General features: G+C 31.8%; 1 protein-coding gene across 1 annotated transcript; it reads left to right on the forward strand.

Annotated features, from left to right (window-relative positions):
* The first annotated feature begins 881 nt into the window (after positions 1 to 881).
* On the forward strand, positions 882 to 10,353 carry LOC144997403 (short-chain dehydrogenase reductase ATA1-like). The gene is made up of 3 exons (XM_078957305.1): positions 882 to 987; positions 8,793 to 9,052; positions 9,679 to 10,353. Exons 1-3 carry the CDS (start codon positions 935 to 937, stop codon positions 10,236 to 10,238), a joined length of 873 nt encoding a protein of 290 aa, XP_078813431.1. The 5' UTR covers positions 882 to 934; the 3' UTR covers positions 10,239 to 10,353.
* The last annotated feature ends 7,139 nt before the right edge of the window (positions 10,354 to 17,492 follow it).

Here is a 17,492-nt window from a genome sequence, read left to right on the forward strand (position 1 = left end):
TATTCCTTTATTTGTTCTTTGTTAGCTCTTCGCGAACCTTTTAATTCACGATAGTTTACTTGCTGTCAAAAAATTCAACTTTCAGTCTTTATAGGCACAACACTTATAACCAGGTACAACTATGAACAAAGAACTAGTTATAATTTTCTTGAATTGTGAAATATGTTAATGTCACAAGATGACTACGTCGGTATAAACATAGGGTTATTGTTTTTTTCTGTATCGTCCCGGGCATGGAAAACCAATGGATCGGTCTTGATATATATATATATATATATATATATATATATATATATATATATATATATATATATATATATATATATATATATATATATATATATATTAAGTTTATTACCACTCATTTTTTACAAGGCAGTAAGTTAAATAAAAGAATTTGATAATAAATATTTAAAATGTAGAAACTATATTTAAATATATATTAAATTTATTCGGTTGAATCAAAATAATTAAAATTTAAACAAAACAAAACCAAATAATTTTATCCCGGTTAACCAAACAAAATTAATGAAAGCCATATAAACCAAACCAAACAAGACAAACATCATCTTGAATCAATATCATTTAAAGAATATTTAAAATTAGAAATATAATTCTAGAACATCTAATCCTGATTCGAAGAACCGGTTTATTGCACCACCAAAAGCCTGCTAGAGACTAGGAACACAAGCTAACGAACAATCTGAAGGGGACATTTTTATTAATTTCAGTTTCTAAAAAAACGGTAAAATGCATGTATATTGGGTTAACATTAAAAGATTGGTCACATGATAGGTGAAAAGTGGTTGATGAGAACGAAAAATGCATGCAAGTAGAAAAATGCATACACTCATGCAAAGGGAACAATCCATCTCTCTCTACATGTCTATAAATCTAATACTATAGACCTATAATCCACCATCGCTTCAAAAGCATGGATCAACATGATCTTAAAGATGGTAACGGCCACCCCCTTGCAAGTAAAAGGTTGGATCCACTTTTGTTCGGTTATTATATATATCTTGATTACTTTTATCATACCATGTATGATTCTCTGTAGCTATCTAATAGAATTATTTGCTAAATTTCTTTTTAGTTAATTGGTTAACAGTTGATCATTTTATTAATTTCTATGGTAAATAAAAAACTTAATTAAATACTGTTTATGAATGTCTTATCTTGTAGATTTATTTATTTTTGAAAATTAATTAAGTGATTATTACAAATTTAAAGAAGCAGGAAAAGTACACATTGATTAATATTTTGTTATAACTATTTCAACATCCAAATAGTGGTGAACAAAAACTGCATCGCAACTAAAATTAACCGTAAAAACCGTATGAATCAAATCTAATAAACTGCAACCGCAATAAAAACTGATTGTAAGGTTTTTCTACTTTTCAAAAATCGTAAATTTATGTTGCGGTACTGTTGTTAGTTTTCAAAAACCGCACCGCACCATATATATTTTATAAATTTTTTTAATTAATTGTTAATATATTAAATATTAAAAATAAGACAAGTTTAAAGAAATATAATATTCTAGAAGACAAAAATGTTAGTTTTTTTGTTAGGGAAATCTTCAGAAAAGTCCCAATATTTACGGAAAAGTTACACTTTAGTCCCAAGATTTTTTTTTTGAACGAAAAAGTCCTGAAAACCGGCAAAAATTTGCAGTTTGACCCTTTTTGACCGGTTGAAACCGGTACCAAACTAATTTGGGACTATTTCGTAAACTAATCCAAAATATTGGGATTTTTCAGTAAACAAAAAATATTAGGACTTTTCTGTAAACAAAAATATTAGGACTTTTCTATAAACAAAACCTTAATTATTATTATTGTTATTATTATAATTATTATTATTATTATTATTATTATCATCATCATCATCATCATCATCATCATCATCATCATCATCATTATTATTATTATTATTATTATTATTATTATTATTATTATTATTATTATTATTATTATTATTATTATTATTATTATTAAAAATATAAATAAGAATATTTTTTTTTGAACTTGTTATTATTAATATTGTTACTAATACATATAAATGTATTTAAATGAAAAAATAATATTAATGACATTGTTTAAGGGTGGAGGTGGAGGAGATGTTGCTGCCTTTAGCATTGAAATCATGCATGTTTGCTTGTATATTTTTACTTTTTATATGGCCATTTCACATTTGTTGTTATTGTTTTCAATTAAAAATAATAATACTTAACAATTTAAAAGAAGTTGCATATTTGTAAAATTCTTTATAAATAGTTTAAGTTAGAAGGATTTCTCACTTTGTATATAAAAATGTTTACAGTAGAAGGATTATTTTCCAAATCCAACAGATCCACTACAAACATCTACATAGGTAGCCCATATCAAAATTCAAAAATATTAATTACAATATCTTGTTCAATAAAAAGTAATAGGACATGTTTTTTGGATTAATACTTTTGAATTTTGAATAATACTTTTGAATTATTCCTATTACTTTTTGTTAAACAAAATATTGTAATTAATATTTTCGAATTTTAATATAGGTTACTTATGTAGATGTTTGTAGTGGATTTGTTGGATTTGGAAAGTAATTCTTCAACCTTAAACAATTTTATATACAAAATGAGAAACTCTACTACCTTAAACAATTAATATGCAACTTCTTTCAAATTGTTAAATATTAATATTCTGAATTGAAAACAATAATAACAAATATGAAATGACCATATACAAAGTAAAAATATACAAGTAGACATTCACGATTTCAATACTAAAAACATCACCATCTCCTCCACCTCCACCCTTAAACAATGTTATTAATAATATTTTTTTCATTTAATGCATTTATATGTATTAGTAATAATATTAAAAATAACAAGTTCAAAAAATAGTATTCTTATTTATATTTTTAATAATAATAATAATAATAATAATAATAATAATAATAATAATAATAATAATAACAATAATAATAATTAAGGTTTTGTTTATAGAAAAGTCCTAATATTTTTGTTTACAGAAAAGTCCTAATATTTTTTGTTTACTGAAAAATCCCAATATTTTGGATTAGTTTACGAAATAGTCCCAAATTAGTTTGGTACCGGTTTCAACCGGTCAAAAAGGGTCAAACTGCAAATTTTTGCCGGTTTTCAGGACTTTTTCGTTCAAAAAAAAAATCTTGGGACTAAAGTGTAACTTTTCCGTAAATATTGGGACTTTTCTGAAGATTTCCCTTTTTGTTATGTTTAACTTTAAAAAATGATGAAATTTTACAATTTGAAGATAATTATTATTAATTACTAGTGATTTGAAGTTTTTAAGATATTACTTGTTTGTGATTTAAGTTAATTGTCTTATATATATATATATATATATATATATATATATATATATATATATATATATATATATATATATATATATATATATATATATAGGGTTAAGTTCAAATGAGAACACTATTTAATGTGAGAACATCAGAACACTACTTTATATTACTATTCTACTATGAATTTTGTATATACAACGAAATGACATTATTCATCAACAAATATACGAACAATCACGCATTAATATTCACATTAAAATTTTGTATATACAACTTTATGACATTATTCATCACTGAATATAAGAACAATCACATATTTAACATTCACATTAGAATTTACTAAATTACTACATATATATATATAATTTATAGTAGAATAGCAATATAAAATTGAATATATTCATATTATAATTACTACAATACTATACATATTAAATTCATAGTAGAATAGTAACATAAAGTAGTGTTCTCACATTAAATTGTGTTCTCATTTGAACTTAACCCTATATATATATATATATATATATATATATATATATATATATATATATATATATATATATATATATATATATTATTTTATGACAAGTTAAATGTTTGAACTCTTAAAATCATTTGAACTCTAAACCGTGGTTAAAAACATACAAAATAACTGTATCAAATCCATACAGTTATTAACCGAAATACAAAAATAATAATAATAATAATAATAATAATAATAATAATCGTTTAACCGCACCGCAAAAATAACCGCACCAAACGTTTTTTAAAATCGATTAATTGTATTTGCATTTAGTGGTGAGTTTTTAGCAAATAACCGCACTGAACTACAATGCGCTCATCCCTAATCCAAACACACGCACTCCGAAATCAAAAAATCTAAACAAATATCGGCTATTGTTAAATTATCTGTCACTTTATTCGTTAGTTTTATAGGCATCATCATGGATGGTTTTTTGTATGATAAATCCAAAAACATATATGAATGAATTCATTTCATTAGAATAAAAAAAAAAGTTGTTTGTTTCGTACAATGAGAAATTCCATTTCATTAGTAGGCAAATCTTATTCTGTTTAAATTACATTTTGTTGATTAATACGTTGTTTTATGCTATTCAAATTCAATATATATATATATATATATATATATATATATATATATATATATATATATATATATATATATATATATATATATATATATATATATTACGGTTTAAGTTAATTTAAGACCATGCTAAGTTTGTAAGACTGTAAGACCAAATCTAAAAATAATTTTAAAATGCAAAATAAAAGGAAAAATTCAAAAACTTTTTTTTAATTATTATTTTCGGAACTTTATTTACCTAAAAAAAATAAAAATAAAAAAAATTTCCACCATGAGACCATATCTAAAAATAATTATAAAATGCAAAATAAAGGAAAAATTCAAAAAAAAAAATTAATTATTATTTTCGGAACTTTATTTACCTAAAAAAAATTACCGTTTTTTTTGGTAAATACGTGAAATATTATAATAGAATATTACACTGTATATTTCTAATATGATTTTTAGAATGTTTAGAATATTCAACTAGATTTGCCATATATGTAAAATATTCTAAATATTCTACTAAAATATGTAAAAAAAAGGTATTTTTTTGTATTTAATTTAATTTATTTTTAGTATTTTTTTTTATTTTTTGTTTGGAAAATATATATTTCAAAAATAGTATTGGAAAAAAAATTGGAAAATTTTCAATTATTTTGCATTTTAAAAGTGCTTTTGTTTTATCTACTAAATAAGTGGCTAGTATTGCGTTTCACGATCTCACAAAATTTAGCCGTCTCACATGAAAATAACCCTATTTATTACAACAATCTAATTCATTCATATTTTGCACCTAAAATCTATATATCAAGAATGATTTGAACCCATGATATCAAAGAGTCGGACAATTCAATTGTACAACAAAAACACTTTGGTATCTTTAATCATATTATGTTTTGGATATTTACCGGTTTTGTTAGTTTTACTATTTAGTTTTTGTAAGTAATAGCTCATCAGTTATAATCAGAGTATATTACATATATTGTCCTTATGGTTAGGGAAAATTTCAAGTTTCAACCCTATTTCTTTTTATTTCACTAAAACCCCGATGGTTTGAAGTTGTTTCGGTTTTGGTATCTAGTAGACATAGACTATATTATGATTACTAGGCATTATTTTTATAATAATAATAATTATTATTTATTTGTTCTGTTATTATTATAAATTTAAGATATGATCACAAATATAGAAATATTATAAGCTTTTGTATTGTCATACAATCTAATATCCTTTTGGTCTCCATCCTCCTTTTCTCCAACTAGATTGTTACCCTTTCTACCACTACTTCCTTCGTTTTCTCCGACCAGATCAAATAATGGTGAAAGTTTAACCAAAACATAAAAATCAAGCCAAAATAAAAATCAAAGATAAAAATTAAAAACATATCTAGAAACTAAAATGTCTTAAAAATCAAGATTCAATCATTGTCTCCTTAATTTTTGTTAACTAAGTAGCAAAACCAAACACACAAATAACATAGTTTAATCACCATGAGATCTAAGCAACATTTTTTGGAACTGAAGATATATAATCATAAAACAAAACCACAACTAGCAAGAAGCTAGAAGGGGGCAAGGTACTTGAGAAAAATAATTTACAAGCATAAGAAAGGAAAACAACTCCGAGTATGCCAATTGGTGCTACTCTTATTCTCCTTATACTTGAAGCAATCAAACACCAATGCAATTGTAGTGTCATCAATCGTAGTAGAAGGCACATGAGAAAGGTTGAAAACCATGTTATTTATAGCCATCTATATGCTGATTATCCGGTAAATAGTCACCACCAACATCTTTTTCTTCTTCGGAAAGTTACCCCAGCAAGCAACATAAGCCATCATTTCACGGATTTAGAAGAAGGATCTTTGAGGTATGTCACACAAACCAAGAATCCATAATAAAGCTTCACGAGAAAAAGGCCTTGAGAAAAATATGATCAGTTATTTCAGCTTCCATATGGTTCCAGATACAAATACATATAGATACATGGTTGTAGTGATGGGAAGTCCACAAATTTATAGGGCCAGGGTAGTAGGATAGTATGAATTCACCCAAAAATAGCCCTTCAAATGAAGCAACTAACTTTTCAGAAGGATCAACATTAACCACCAAATATGATAATCACTTGCAATCATGATCACCAAGTCAATAACATAACACAGGGCTTTTACGGGAAATTTCTCATCGAAATTAAGACTGAAGACACATCATTAGTTTAATCATTTGTGGAGGGGTGGAATGCTAGTGGTGAACTGGGTTAGTTCCTACAATTCAACAAAGAGGAAGGAGTTTTCTTCTAGTCCCAAGTAAAAGGTAAAGAGGAGACTCGATCCTCAATAAGACGTAATTTTTTTCTTAATGTTGTAGAGAGAAGGGGATGGTTTTTGTAATTTCGTGTCACCTGAACATAAGTACCTCCAAAATAATGTATCATCCCCTTTTCCAATCGATTGAACCAATATAGAATGTGGCAGCAAACCAAGCCATCAAAGATCGTCCCCATCTTTAGAAATTTTATTTTAGGTGATTGTGATTGTTTTTTTTTTTACAAAAATGGTGTTTGGGTTTTCCATCCAAGTTTTGTACATGCCTCACCCTATGAAAATAGACATTGTCTTTGACTGATCGGAACCTCCAATGCCATTTGGTGGAAAAGTTGATGTTAAGATCTCTTAAGCTCCCAAGACCAAGCATACCTCTTTATCTAAATGCTAAAACCTTCTCCCAACCCACATAATAGAGCCTCATTCTTCTACAAATCTACAATCAACTCTCCACACGAGATAATAGAGGAGAGTGAAGTGGAAGTAGAGTGATAATTGATAAACCATACATGGAGAAAAAGAGGGTTCCATTTCAAGCTAGAGAGGCAGTTACTTTAACTTTAACAAAGAATGGGCGGTACTTCTATAGACACAAAACGGAATGCAGAATGAGGGGACATATGGGAGTGGGTTATAGGGTGGGGGTGAATTTACTTACTAGTTTATTTTATATAAATAATTTAAAAGGGTATTAAAAAGATTAAATTTTATTATTAAACAAAAATAATCTTTTCAACTTGATTGGGTGTCAAAACCAAAACAAATTCAAACCATAGGGACAATTAAAATGAAAAAAAAATAGCGAAGGAACTCGTAATTTACCCCATATCATAGAAATGATTATGTAATTTAGAATCAAGTTGTTAAAAATCATTATACGGTAGATAGTCGGTCACCTATTCTTAAGGGTTTAATTGATATAGGATAATATTAATTACATATTAATCAGGAACCCTACATTTTAAAAAATGAATTTTAAAAATAAATAATTATAACTACATAGCCAAGTCTGATTCATTTTATACTCAATTACATATCTATCAAATAACATCAACATGAAGATGGGTGTTGAGATGATGAGAGATAGAGAAATGTAAGTGTCGGCATGATGAGAAACAAAGAGATGTGAAGCTGAAATTAAGCCATTTAGTTTAATATACATATATTTTGTTCTTTAATTTTGACATCATAATTGTTGGCTTATTTGGATTTTTTATATATAATTATGATAGTTTTGATGTTTTGACCAACTGTACCTGATTAATGTCACCAAGTTCAATTAATGATTGATCCTACCTAATAAAACTTATCAGTGTTATTTGTAGGCATCTTAGAGTGCCAAACTTTATTTATTAATTAGCCATCTAGACAAATATTTAAGACACTTTTCTTATAAGCAAATAGTATATACAATGGAGTTAAAAATATGAGAGCTATAGATAATATTTTCTTCAAACAAAAGAGTTTATGTTTTATGGTACACCAATTTATGTTTTATAGTTTTGTATTGTATAAACCTATAAAACATAAATTGTTTTGTATGAAGAATTTTTTTTTATTATGTGCTACCCAAACTTGATTAGAATCTACAATGACTACTTACCTTCTTATTTGATTCTTTTTCATTTTATACAAAAACACATTCGTAGAATTATTTTAGAATGACTAATACATCAATGCACTATCATACTCCTAAATCATATATCTCTTATCTCAAACGAGACTTGAACCCTCAACCATTCTTTATGGAACACTTTTTCTATCAAATCCTGATACCACTAGGATATAAACCTTTTGGTACATCCTTTTATATAAATATATATATATATATATATATATATATATATATATATATATATATATATATATATATATATATATATAACATTTTTATCCTTGATAACTTTGATGAAAAGATAGTTGTCTAGTTCACATGTATGCTACAAACTCTTGATTTGTTTTGTTAGTTTGTTATACAATTAACATTTTCATATTTAAAATTATCCTCATTTCGATTGAACTTGATGTTTGTTTTCATGTGACAAGGTTAATCGATAAAGTTGTAGTGGTAACGGGTGGAGCGAGAGGAATTGGTGGTGCCACGGCCAAGTTAATGGCGGAGAACGGTGCACATGTCGTTATTGCAGATATTTTGGATGAATTAGGAATAAATCTTGCTAATTCAATCAATGGTCGTTATGTTCATTGTGACGTCTCAGTCGAATCTGATGTAGAGGCTGCAATTCAATTTGCTATAACTTGGAAAGGGAAAATCGATATTTTGTACAATAATGCTGGCATCGGGGGTACATTCCTATTTGGTGCATGGATCGATCATACATATATATATATATATATATATATATATATATATATATATATATATATATATATATATATATATATATATATATATATATATAAGTTATTATTATCAATCTAAGATTATGAAGAACTTGAGAACAAATTTAAAAACATAATCTCAAAACACCCCTAAGCACATAATGACTTCATTTCGATGAATCCTAAGTTGAAAATCACCAAAAAAGGAAATTAAAACAATTAATTTTTTTTTTTTGAAAATGTGCATATATGCATATTTTGTATTTTTTTCAAAAATTTTCAAAACCAGTAAAAAAAGTTTATAATTGTGTATACATACATATTTGATGAATATTCAAATTTGTAAAATGTTGGACGGATTAGGAGTTTTTAAGTTCTGGGCTAACTTTGAGTCTTCAAAATCTCTCTCTCTCTCTCTCTTTGTATATGTATATATATATATATATATATATATATATATATATATATATATGTGTGTGTGTGTGTGTGTTAACTTTCTTATTTTGTCTTCACAAGAAACATAGTTTAGTGAATGTATCTATTAATAACAATATCTAAAGACAATCCCGGAAATTTGTTTTCTTTGTAGATATCGGAGGAAGTATCACCACTATCGACATGAAAAGGGTTTCAAAAATAGTCGGAGTAAATGTGAATGGTGTTGTACATGGGATCAAGCATGCTGCAAGAGCAATGATCAAAGCAGGTACATCTGGTTCTATTATAAACTCATCAAGTACTGCTGCAATAATGGGAGGCCTTGGATCACATGCCTACACGTTAACAAAAGAGGCGATTCTAGGAGTAACAAGAAGCTCATCATGCGAGTTAGGTTTGTATGGGATTCGTGTCAATTGCGTTTTACCTCATGGAGTGCTATCAGAGATGCTTGTGGATGCATATCGTGGTTTCAAAAAAGATGCGACAGTTGAAGAAGTGCAACAGTCTGTAAGTGAGACTGCAAGTTTATTAAAAGGACGGTGTGGAATGGTTGAAGATATTGCCCATGCTGTGTTGTTTTTAGCTACTGAAGAGTCTGGATTTATAACAGGTCATAATCTTGTTATCGATGGTGGCTATACCACTTCGTCCGTCAAAATGAGTTTCATATATCGTGATAAAGAACCAAAGTCAAATAAAAGTAGCTAGTATATGAAAAAAAAAGGTCAAGTTCATAGCTCTTTTCAATTTTCATACTTATAAATATATAATAAAAGTATTATGATGTGATTTCTTATAAAACTTACAAATTAGGACGGTGGAGTGATTAAATCAAAAGGTAAAAAGACACAAATTTATAAATAAGGTTTTGATTTAAATTCGAACATTACATTTTTTATTTTCTAAAAATATTATGATTAATCTTCTTAACATTATCCATAAGACCATTATAAGATCATGAGGGGTGGCTCGTTTTTTCTGTAATGAATAATTTTTAGATTTTCCAATGTTGGATATTATTTTGAGGTTTCTAGCATTGTCAATGTCATTCCTTATTATCAACTAGTTTTAAGGCTCATTTATTACATGAGTTATTTAAAAAACAGTTAAATATAAATATCAAAGTATTTGAGAACTTTGAATTTATAAAAAAATAAAAAAATAATGAATTATTATAATTGAAATATTTGTTATCTTTAAAATATAAATAAATAAACAAAAGAAACCAATGATCTTTAATTTGAAAATTTTGAGATTAAAATGTAAGTTCATTAATAAAATTTATATCCATTTATTACACTTATTACATTAAAATATTATATGAAATTTAATAAAATAGAAAAAACTCATAAAATGAAACGTGAAAAAAAATTAATTCAAATTAATCACAAAATGACATTTGACAAATTAAATGAAAATGTGACATGTGACAAAAAAAAACATTCATTTATTATAGTAGATAAATAAATCTTTAAATATCATCAAACTTTCTATGTTGTCAACAAATAATTTACTCTTTATAAATGGATTCCACATATTAATTTTAGTATTTAACATACTTTTATATAAAACAAAATATAGAAACAATATTCTTTCGTTTTTATTTTTGTTATTTCGTTTTAACAAACTATATTTACCATGGATTGTTTTAACAAACTATATTTACCATGTGAAGAACTTATAAGCTCACACCTTATGATCTGTGACATCCCCAAAATCAAGGCCAGAAAAGACCGGTTTTGTTTATACTTTATTTCAAAATCAGAGTTATCTTTTAATAAAAGGGTTGCAGAATTTGTCCCAAAACAATAATATGATAAAGATTTATCAAAAACATTTCCATAGAAATGTATTTCATTAAAAGACTCGGGATGTCATGTTCGTACAGATCAAAAGTATAAACAGTACAATATAAGCCTTACTACATTATTTCATATCTACAGGCCTATATCCGTAATCCCTCGTCCAAAACATCACACCTATGCTCATGCGCCACTACTTGTAATGCATAAAACTGAGTGTGTTATGCTTGGGAGCCTGGTGAGCACATAGGGTTTTCAACCCACAATAAATAAGTTTATTAATTTCATCAATCAACAATAACCCGATTACCGGTTCCCGTTATCCTCACTTTACATCCCTAAACACCTATCATAAGGGACCTAGCCTAAGGATCATCATCGGGACGAACACTACTGCTAAGGGGATTCCTCAGCAATAAATGTCCTAATAGGCAACCATGTGGGGGATGGAGTACACCGGTGAACACATCGTTCACAACACCTACAGGTTGCGAGCCTGCTAGTGTTCTATTGGACTGTCTAGAAGAGTCCGTGGTCGTCATCTATACTCCGCTAGATGACTAGATCAACAACAACAACATCGAGGCCTCTCATCATTTTATACACATCACCTATTACATCTACCCATGTTTAACCCCAACATTTTCGTAGATATAAAATACATATCAGTTTAAATCATAGAAAACATGTATAACAACGTTCATCTAACGTAGATAGCAAGTATTCAGATAATATGCACACATAGCATGTAATTTATATAAAATACTTCATATCTATGTGTAAGCTGAAAGTAACTATGCACTCACCGGAAAAGGTGGTGATTCCGAACTCAGACAGCACTTCGCTTCTTAAAAAGAATTTTTCTTCGACGAAACCTAGTATTATTACCACTAGAGTTTAGTTTATTATTCGTCGAGACTAATTAATAGTCTAGCTATTATTATTATTATTATTATTATTATATAAGCGTAAAAAAAAATACTTATATAACCCATAATAATAGCCCAAGTATTTATTATAAGTTCCTAATAACGTTACTATAATTAAATAAAAGTTACATTAAAAATAGCGTAGGCGTAGCTCAGTTACAGCGGGTTTTATAGAAAATCAGGCTTTGCTTGGAGCAGCGTTCCCGAGCTGAAAAGCTCTTCTTCTCAGAGCCTTCGAGCACTCCGGGGCTTCCGCCTCGTGCTAGGGAGGTTCCCTAGGCTTTTCGGGGGATTTCGGGGCTAGAGAGAGGTTCTAGAGAGAGAGAGAGAGAGTAAAGAGAAGAAAGAATGGGAAAGGTGTGAAGAAAATGAGGGTGGGAGAGGTGGTATTTATAGGGTGAAATGTGGCTGAACTTGGTGCCACATGTCACCATCTGGTGGCAAGCCTTGGGGAGAAAGCAATGGCCAAGATTGTGCCACATCACCCATTTTCGCACAGCACACTTCCGACTTCTAAAATCCGTAACTTTCACATACGACCTCCATTTTTGACGTTCTTTATATCCACGCGTAGGTAATAATAGGATCTACAACTTTCATTTTGACACCGTCAGCTAATTCTCGACCGATCTTAAATTTAACAGTACAAGGAGATTATACTGTTAAACGTCTGCGTAAAATTAATAACTTCTACATACGGACTCTGTATTTGTCTGTCTTTTTACCATTGATTTCCTATTAATGAGATCTTCAACTCTCATTTACGTTGCGTAAGCCAAAAACAGCTCGAACTAAAATTCGAGTTTCAGGCCGTGCACTGCTAAGCCGAATCTTAGAAAAATCATAACTTCTTCATACGAAGTCAAATTTGGGCGTTCTTTTTATCGATGTTCTTAGTTTAACATATTCTACGACTTTTGTTTAGATTGCTAAGGCTAAAAAGTCTTCTATCGTAAATTCACTATTTACGTCTCCCGGTGTTGTGCCGGTTTTGCCGTAAAACTTCGGCGGGCCATAACTTCTTCGTTATAGCTCGGATTTCGGCATTCTTTATATGTACGAAAACCTTGAGACATATTCTACAACTTTATATAGAGATATTGGGATTATCTCACACTTTAATTTTGACGCTCATTTTTATTCTTTATTAATTATACATTTATAATTAAATAATAAACACATAAACACACATAATTCACATAATACTCAAATATTTCCTATTTATTACTTCAAAAAGAGTTACAATAGTTGACATAGACTATTACATTGACAAAAATGCTTAGCCCTGAAAACCCGGGCGTTACAATTCTCACCCCCTTAGGATGATTCCGTCCCGGAATCATGCATCAGCAAACAGATGTGGATAGCGACTCATCATGTCATCCTCTATTTCCCAAGTGAGATTCGGCCCATTCAAATGTTTCCATCGGACTAGCACCAAGTCGACCATCTTGCGTCGTAACTTCTTAGTCTTACGGTCAATAATTGCCTTAGGCTCTTCGATCAGCCTTTTATTCTCATCCATCCTTAATTCCGAGATTGGAATTATGTCGGGAACATCTCCCATGAATTTCCTCAAATAACACACATGGAAGGTGTTATGAATACCATTGAGTTCTTCGGGCAATTCCAGCTTGTAAGCTTGGTTCCCAATCCTCTGAAGAACTTTGAATGGTCCAATAAACCTTGGACTCAACTTTCCTCGTTTCCCAAATCGTATAAGTCCCTTCCACGGTGAGACTTTAAGTAAAACGGAATCCCCAACTTTGAAGGTTATCGGTTGTCTTTTCTTGTCGGCATAGCTCTTCTGACGATCCTGAGCTTCTAACATTCTTTCCTTAATCACCTTCAATTTCTCAGCAGTCTCATGGACTATCTCGGGGCCCATAAACTGCTTCTCTCCAGCTTCAAGCCAACAAGACGACATACGACACTTCTGCCCATACAAGGCTTGATAAGGAGCCATCTTGATGCTCGAGTGAAAACTATTGTTGTAGGAAAATTCTACCAGAGGTAAGTGCTCGTCCCAATTCCCTTGGAATTCGAGGGTACATGCTCTCAGCATATCTTCCAACGTCTGAATCGTTCTTTCACTTTGACCATCAGTTTGCGGATGGTAAGCAGTAGTCAAACACAACTTTGTACCCAACTCCTCTTGTAGACTCCTCCAAAACCTCGATGTGAAACGACTATCACGATCTGACACAATAGTAAGAGGGACACCGTGAAGTCTTACAATTTCCTTCACGTAAGCATTTGCGAGCTTATCCATAGACCACTTCTCGTTGGCCGCTATGAAGTGTGCACTCTTGGTGAAACGATCCACGACTACCCAAATCATGTCGTGACCATTCTTCGTTCTGGGCAGTTTAGTCACAAAATCCATGGTGATGTCTTCCCATTTTCCCATGGGTACAGGTAAGGGTTCTAAACTCCCATATGGTTTTTGATGTTGTGCCTTAACCCTCGCACATGTTACGCACTTAACCACATACTTCGCAACATCGAGCTTCATCGTCGGCCACCAATAGTAGGGTTTTAGGTCCCTATACATTTTAGTGCTACCGGGATGAATCGAGTACATGGTCTTGTGTGCTTCTTCCATTAGAAGATCTCTTATTCCTCTCGTCTTAGGTACCCAAATTCGATCTTGGAATACATTCAGTCCTCGACTGTTCGTACCGAACACTAACGTTTTTCCCAAACGTTCTTCCTTTCGGTCATTCTTTTCTAAGGCTTCTTCTTGAGCTTTCCTGATACTTTCCACAATCATCAAGACGACTTCAATTCTTAACGCTCTTGGCCTTTTTCTTTCAAGATTGACTTTCCGACTGAGAGCATCAACAATAATATTTGCTTTACCTGGGTGGTAAAGTATCTCACAGTCGTAGTCCTTGAGAAGTTCTAGCCAGCGTCGTTGCCTCATGTTCAACTCCTTCTGATTAAAGAGATATTGGAGGCTCTTATGGTCAGTAAAGAGCTTACACTTCGTGCCGTAGAGGTAATGCCTCCATATCTTTAAGGCAAATACTACCGCTGCCAACTCCAGATCATGAGTGGGGTAGTTCTTTTCGTGCTCTTTCAATTGTCGAGATGCGTATGCTATCACCTTTTCTCTTTGGGTCAGAACACAACCCAACCCGACTCCAGATGCATCACTATAAACTGCGAAATCTTCGACTCCATCGGGTAGAGAAAGTATCGGTGCTTCACATAACTTCTTTTTTAGCTTCTCGAACGCCTCATCGTGTTTCTCACTCCATGTATACGTAGCTCCTTTATGGGTCAAAGCTGTTAATGGAGCAGCTATCGAAGAAAAGCCTTGGATAAATCGTCGGTAATATCCGGCTAATCCTAGAAAGCTTCGAATCTCCGTGGGACTCTTCGGACGTTCCCACTTCATTACAGCCTCGATCTTGGCGGGGTCAACCATTATTCCCTCCTGGTTAACAACATGACCCAAGAATTGGACTTCCCGTATCCAAAAGTCGCATTTGGAGAACTTTGCAAAAAGCTTCTCCTTCTTTAACACCTCCAACACTTCTCGTAGATGCTTGCCATGCTCCTCCTAGCTTTTCGAGTAAATGAGAATGTCGTCGATGAACACTATCACAGATTTATCGAGGAATGGTTTACAAACCCTATTCATCAAATCCATGAATGCTGCGGGAGCATTGGTTAGTCCGAATGACATAACCAAGAACTCGTAGTGTCCATATCTTGTTCTGAATGCAGTCTTCTCAATATCCTGCTCTCTCACTTTCAACTGATGATATCCTGACCTAAGATCGATCTTTGAGAAGTAGCTCGAACCTTGCAGCTGATCGAATGGATCATCAATCCTCGGCAATGGATACTTGTTCTTCACCGTTGCCTTATTCAACTCTCGGTAGTCTATGCACATCCTCATGCTTCCGTCCTTCTTCTTCACGAATAACACCGGAGCTCCCCAGGGTGATGAACTAGGTCGAATGAAACCGCTGTCCAACAGCTCCTGAAGTTGCGTCATGAGCTCCTTCATCTCCGTCGGTGCTAATCGGTAAGGTGCCTTTGCTATCGGTGTTGTTCCTGGTAATAAGTCTATACGAAATTCTACTTGCCTATCAGGTGGTAATTCGGGAAGATCTTCGGGAAAGACTTCCGGATAATCGCACACAACCGGTATATTCTGCACCTCTTTCTTTTCTTTCTTAGCATCGATTACGAATGCCAAGTACGATGCACATCCCTTGGACAAACATTTCTTGGCTCTCATCAAGGAGATGATTCCAGAACTCACTTTGCGTTTGTCCCCGTACACCATAAATGATTCCTTTCCGGGTGGGTTTATCCTAACTATCTTCTTTCGGCATAATATCTCGGCATCGTTGGCGCTAAGCCAATCCATACCCAAAACGATATCGAAACCGTTTAACTCTATGGGTAATAGTTCCTCCTGGAATTCGTTTCCGTTTAGGTCAATGACGATGTTCCTAATACGATTACTAACAGGTACGAATTTGCCACTGGCAACTTCTACAATTAGGGCGTTATCAAGTTTTTCTATAGGTAATGCTAATTTCGCACTAAATTTATGCGACACAAAGGAGTAGTTGGCTCCGGAATCAAACAGTATATTTGCAGGCAAACCATTTACAAGAAAGGTACCTGAAGCGACGTCTGCTGCCTCCTTTGCAGCCTCGAGCGTCATCTGGAAGGCTCTCACCTTCGGCTTTGGTGGTATGTTGGGTCTTCCTGCCTCCTTCTTCTTCGGGCAGTCCTTCAAAATGTGCCCTTCTTCATTACACCCATAACAGGCCTTTTGGTTAAGGGTGCATTCATTGGCATAGTGCCCAGGCTTTCCGCATTTGTAACAAGTGACCCCTCCATCACACTTCCCAAAGTGCTTCTTCTTGCACTTGTCACACCACTTTGCTTCTGATCCTCCTCCTCTCGAACCAGGTTTCGAGAATCTACTCTTCTTGTTGGACTTCGAGGATCCATCGAACTTCCGTTTCTCACCGAACTCAGCCCTTTCCAGACCTCTTTCCTTTTGTTGGGTCTCCACATTCTTAGCTGCTCGAACAGCTGATTTTAGAGTGGTTGCCATCTTGATTGTTGGGCCAAAGTCAGCCGGCAGTCCATTTGCGAATTTCTCAATTTTAAAAAGTTCGGTTGGCACTAGGTATGGAAACAACTTCATCTTTTCCGTAAATGCAGCAGCATAGTCATCGATGCTCATTCTCCCCTTC

Source organism: Lactuca saligna, chromosome 5 (genome assembly GCF_052625555.1).
Source record: "Lactuca saligna cultivar CGN05327 chromosome 5, ASM5262555v1, whole genome shotgun sequence".
Classification (NCBI taxonomy): Eukaryota; Viridiplantae; Streptophyta; class Magnoliopsida; order Asterales; family Asteraceae; genus Lactuca; species Lactuca saligna.